The following is a 4755-nucleotide window of genomic DNA, read 5'->3' as shown; positions in this document are numbered from 1 at the left end:
TTTTAACTGCAAAATAAGGTTAATCGTCATTTTGACTTGAGCCTCTAAAGGCCCCATTTATCAGTAGTGCTGAAACTCATGCAAGTAGAGGTGTAAATGCAGATCGTGACCACATCCGATCTGATCAAACCACCTCCGGATGTGGTCCAGGCCGCATTGTGACCACATGGCACATAAGTTTAAATGCATTGCATGCTTTGTCAAAAATAAACCGCTTGCGGTCTTCCGCAAAAAAATAAAAAACTGACTGCGCAGACAGGCATCGTGAAGTCAGAATGAAGTTCTGAAATAACAGAAAGGAGCAGGCAAGGAAATGATACAAGGCGGAAACTTTCACTTTCACTTTGTGGCTGAGCTGTCACAGTTACTGAAGAGAGGAACACGTGGGGGTTTAACCCATAGAGGAAATCAAATCGTGATGGAAAGCCCACTCACAAAGGTGTTTGTAGTATTATTTGTGTTATCTGTAGTTCTGAAGCATTGTTTGGAGGCCAGCGTGTGTGTGTGTGTGTGTGTGTGTGTGTGTCTTCACCTCTATTAGAATCACTACGAATCTACATAACAGAAATGTATTCATAGTGAATTCTAGAGAAAATGTAAATAAAAATGTCCTCAAATAGGACTTTTAAAAGATCAAATATGGTGATTATTAAAGCTAAAGTGGACAGTTAGTTCACACATTGACCCGTCAACCTGTAGAGTAAATAAATATAAAGTAATGTGATGTTGGCTCCAAGACCAAGGACTTTATAACCTTTTTTAATGTAATTGTTTAAATTATTTTTGAAAGTTGTTTTTGATTGTTTGCAGATTTTAATGTTGATGTTCTCTCTGTGCCACATTTTACATATTTAAAGGCTTTCTGAACATGTAAGTGGGGGAGGGCAGGTCCCCCTAAATTGTCATCCAAATCTGAGTTTGCCCTGGATTTCGCCTCTCAGGCAATACAGAGGTTTCCCTGAATTATTAGTGCTGCTAGGGCTGAAAAAGGCACTGTCTCCTCATATGCATGTCTTTGTTTTTAAGAGATACTTGATCCCTGTCTTTATTTGAGGTTACTATTATTTTAGAACTGAACATCAACCAAATGTAAAGCACAGTGCTCTTCATAGTAAAGATAGAAATACAACTACATCGTGTCGTTACAGAGCCTTTGACTACACAGAAAATATATTTAATATACTAATGTTTAATCATAAAATAGCTAAAATGACATAAAATGACTTTTATGTCAAATGTTGTAACATATTTAGTACAAAACATGACTTGGTGTCAAAACTTGCATTGCAGTTGCTCGTCTCTAAAAGCACCAGCAGGGGGCAGTCAAAGACCAGGATACAACTAACAAACGTCAGCACAAAGTGGTCAGTGTCACTGAGCATGCTCAGATCCACCCAAACTCTGACGATCCTGCATGTGTGTGACCTTAAGTGTTTAAGGGAAGTGTTTGTGGTCAAAGTTTAGTCCTCCGGGAGCCTCAGTCTGGTGCACAATGGTGAGTTTTCACTTCATTACTTTTGGTTTTAAGCTTTAAACATTTGCACCGAACCGAATCCAAAGCAGAGAAATAGAAAGCAGATGTTGTGAATCCACTCTGCACTCAGGTTGTTTCCCCTGCGACTCTGAGAACTTTAGAAGTGGGAGAACTTTTCAGTCCACGATAGGTCTCATCTTCACACCGCCATTATTTCCACAAAGTGGTCTCTCTCTGTACAAATTAGTAGTATTGAACTTTCCTGTATGACATAAGGAAATGTGTGAAGATTTTTTAACTGCAAAATAAGGTTAATCGTCATTTTGACTTGAGCCTCTAAAGGCCCCATTTATCAGTAGTGCTGAAACTCATGCAAGTAGAGGTGTAAATGCAGATCGTGACCACATCCGATCTGATCAAACCACCTCCGGATGTGGTCCAGGCCGCATTGTGACCACATGGCACATAAGTTTAAATGCATTGCATGCTTTGTCAAAAATAAACCGCTTGCGGTCTTCCGCAAAAAAAAAAAAAACTGACTGCGCAGACAGGCATCGTGAAGTCAGAATAAAGTTCTGAAATAACAGAAAGGAGCAGGCAAGGAAATGATACAAGGCGGAAACTTTCACTTTCACTTTGTGGCTGAGCTGTCACAGTTACTGAAGAGAGGAACACGTGGGGGTTTAACCCATAGAGGAAATCAAATCGTGATGGAAAGCCCACTCACAAAGGTGTTTGTAGTATTATTATAGTTATCTGTAGTTCTGAAGCATTGTTTGGAGGCCGGTGTGTGTGTGTGTTGAGCCCTACAGGATCACTGAACGTGGACATTGGAGATGCATGTCAATTTGTTTTAAATCATATCTGGATACAGTCTGTAGAGGAGACACATGCTGTAGGGCCCTAATGTTGGACAGAGATTCAGTGTTTGGATAAAAGCTAACTGCCGCAGAGGAAATTTGTCTTGTAAAATCTTGTTAAAGATCTTGTCAGATTCACCGAGCTGCAGAAGATCCTCCACACTGAAAACATTTAACTCTAAAATGTATCTCTGGTGTCTCATGAGCCATTTTAGCCAATGACCCACAGCAGCTCATACAGGAACAAATTAAACCTTGTTCAGTTACCATTTAATTCAGGCCATTAATAAAATGACGATGTAATTGAGGTTAAGTCTCTTATCCTGAGTTTCAGTGAGCATTTCGGTAGGTTAAACACTGATAGTGCTGCCTCCTTTTAGACGTCTGTCACCTTATTAAGACGGAGCATTCTCATTTCTGTGTGACTCTTCACCTCTATTAGAATCACTACGAATCTACATAACAGAAATGTATTCATAGTGAATTCTAGAGAAAATGTAAATAAAAATGTCCCCAAATAGGACTTTTAAAAGATCAAATATGGTGATTATTAAAGCTAAAGTTGGACAGTTAGTTCACACATTGACCCGTCAACATGTAGAGTAAATAAATGTAAAGTAATGTGATGTTGGCTCCACCTCGCTGCCTCTTGCTCTTTGCGGACCTGTGGATCAATGTGAGCTTCACTTATGTTTGGTCACGTGACTGCTTTCTCCCTCTGTGGGGTCAGAGGTCAGCCGGGTGTTTGGTTAAGCGCAGTGATCCTCTTAAAGAGCTGAATGGGCCACACACACTCACACACTCACACACACACAATGAACAAGAGCTTTCTGTCCGATTTGAAATTACATTTTTGCTTTTCAATACATTTAGAGCCCATTTTAAATGACGATCGCACAGCTGTTGGACAAGTAAACAGACAAAACAAGTTTAAATGACGAGGATGTAAATGGTTTTGTTGACGTTCAAAGATCGGCTGACTCCAAACCCAAAATAAGTGGTCCAGCCTTACAGATAAATGATGTGTCATGAGTTGATGATGAACAACAGAGTAGCTGATAAAGATATAGCGGCTGCGTCATTATTTTGTTAATATCCAGTTAAACCTTTTAAATTTCGCTTAATGTGCATATTTATTTTGAAATAAACAAGAATTATTGAATTTAACAAATACAGAAAACACACAATATCTAAAAAAGTGTTAAAAATACAGTAAAAATTTAAGAAAATAGATGGAAAAACTGAATAAATTAACAAATAAAACCATCTTTTTGTTGCAGAGTTCAGCAGGAGGAGGCTCGTCCCTGCAGGTCCACGCGATCCGGTTCGGCCCGGGTCAGGAGCTGCTGGGATCTTTGCAGACGTTCGTGGAGGAGAGGCGACTCCGAGCGCCGTTCATCATAACCTGCGTCGGCAGCGTCACAAAGGCAACGCTCCGGCTGGCCAACGCCACATCAACAAACACAAATGAGGTAAAATATTGTTTAACTGTTTATAACCACAAATGCAGCCGAGAAATGTAAGAAATAAAACTACAAAACAGTCACAACTTGTTCATTAAAAGTCCATATGTCGTTGTAAATCCCTGTAAATATTAATACTTCGAAGTGTAAAATGTAATTTAATCCACTGACATGAATGAGATCAGCACTTTCATCAGGTTTTCTCAGCTTGTCTCTACATGATGTGTAAATAAAGTTTTGTCACCATAAATAAACCGTGCTCAGTACCTAGACTGAACCTGGATGACGGGCTGACCTTCACTGCAACTGTCACTACGACAACCCGCTCCTGCAGATTCGTCCTCAACGCCATCAGGAGGATGCGTCCGTTCCTGGGTGAGGCCAGGTTCTGGCCCAAGCTCTTGCGCCATCCATCCTCTGCAGCTCGTCCAGAAGCTGCAGAGGATGGATGACTCTGACTGGGGGATCCCGAAGCGTTCCCAGGCCGGTGTGCAGATATAATCTCTCCACCATGTCCCCGAGGTAATGAATGTAATGTTAGCTTGTCATGATGTCAGCCTTTTCCCTCAGGTGGTCCACCTCAGCGGGCGGTTCGAGATCGTCTCCCTGGTCGGCACGCTAAACCCCGACGCCCACCTCCACATCTGCCTGTCAGACAAGGAGGGCAAGACGGTCGGTGGTCACGTGCTGGGAGATCTGGAGGTGTTCACCACAGCCGAGGTGGTCGTCGGCGAGGCGGTCGACCTGCAGTTTACCAGAGAGATGGACGTGGGGACGGGCTTCCCTGAGCTTGTGGTTAAACCGCGCTCACAGACGGGCGAATCGGCCTGAGTGGACTGACTTTAACTCCCTCGTGCTGCTATGTTAATGTACAAAAGTGTGTCCAAGGCACTGATCACTCTGTTTGATCGCAAGATGGGAAGGGAAATGGGGAAAATTGCAATTATCAAATCTGAAG

General features: G+C 41.9%; 1 protein-coding gene across 4 annotated transcripts in view; it reads left to right on the top strand.

Moving 5' to 3' along the window:
- The first annotated feature begins 1343 nt into the window (after positions 1-1343).
- LOC123978369 (bifunctional protein GlmU-like) overlaps positions 1344-4755 on the top strand; it is a 4743-nt gene continuing 1331 nt past the window's right edge. Inside the window, exons 1-3 of one of the 4 annotated variants that reach the window (XM_046061617.1) lie at positions 1344-1495; positions 3615-3806; positions 4368-4749. In XM_046061617.1, the coding sequence (XP_045917573.1) occupies positions 1493-1495; positions 3615-3806; positions 4368-4628 (456 nt within the window). In that variant the 5' untranslated portion in view covers positions 1344-1492 and the 3' untranslated portion in view covers positions 4629-4749. Of the gene's footprint in view, positions 1496-2169; positions 2206-3614; positions 3807-4367; positions 4750-4755 lie in introns of those variants that run through there. The other 3 variants (XM_046061614.1, XM_046061616.1, XM_046061615.1) reach the window with 3 other exon arrangements.

The sequence above is a fragment of the Micropterus dolomieu genome, linkage group LG10, assembly GCF_021292245.1.
Source record: "Micropterus dolomieu isolate WLL.071019.BEF.003 ecotype Adirondacks linkage group LG10, ASM2129224v1, whole genome shotgun sequence".
Taxonomy (NCBI): domain Eukaryota; kingdom Metazoa; phylum Chordata; class Actinopteri; order Centrarchiformes; family Centrarchidae; genus Micropterus; species Micropterus dolomieu.
Note: the sequence above shows the minus strand (reverse complement) of the source record. Positions and strands in the feature narration are given on the sequence as shown.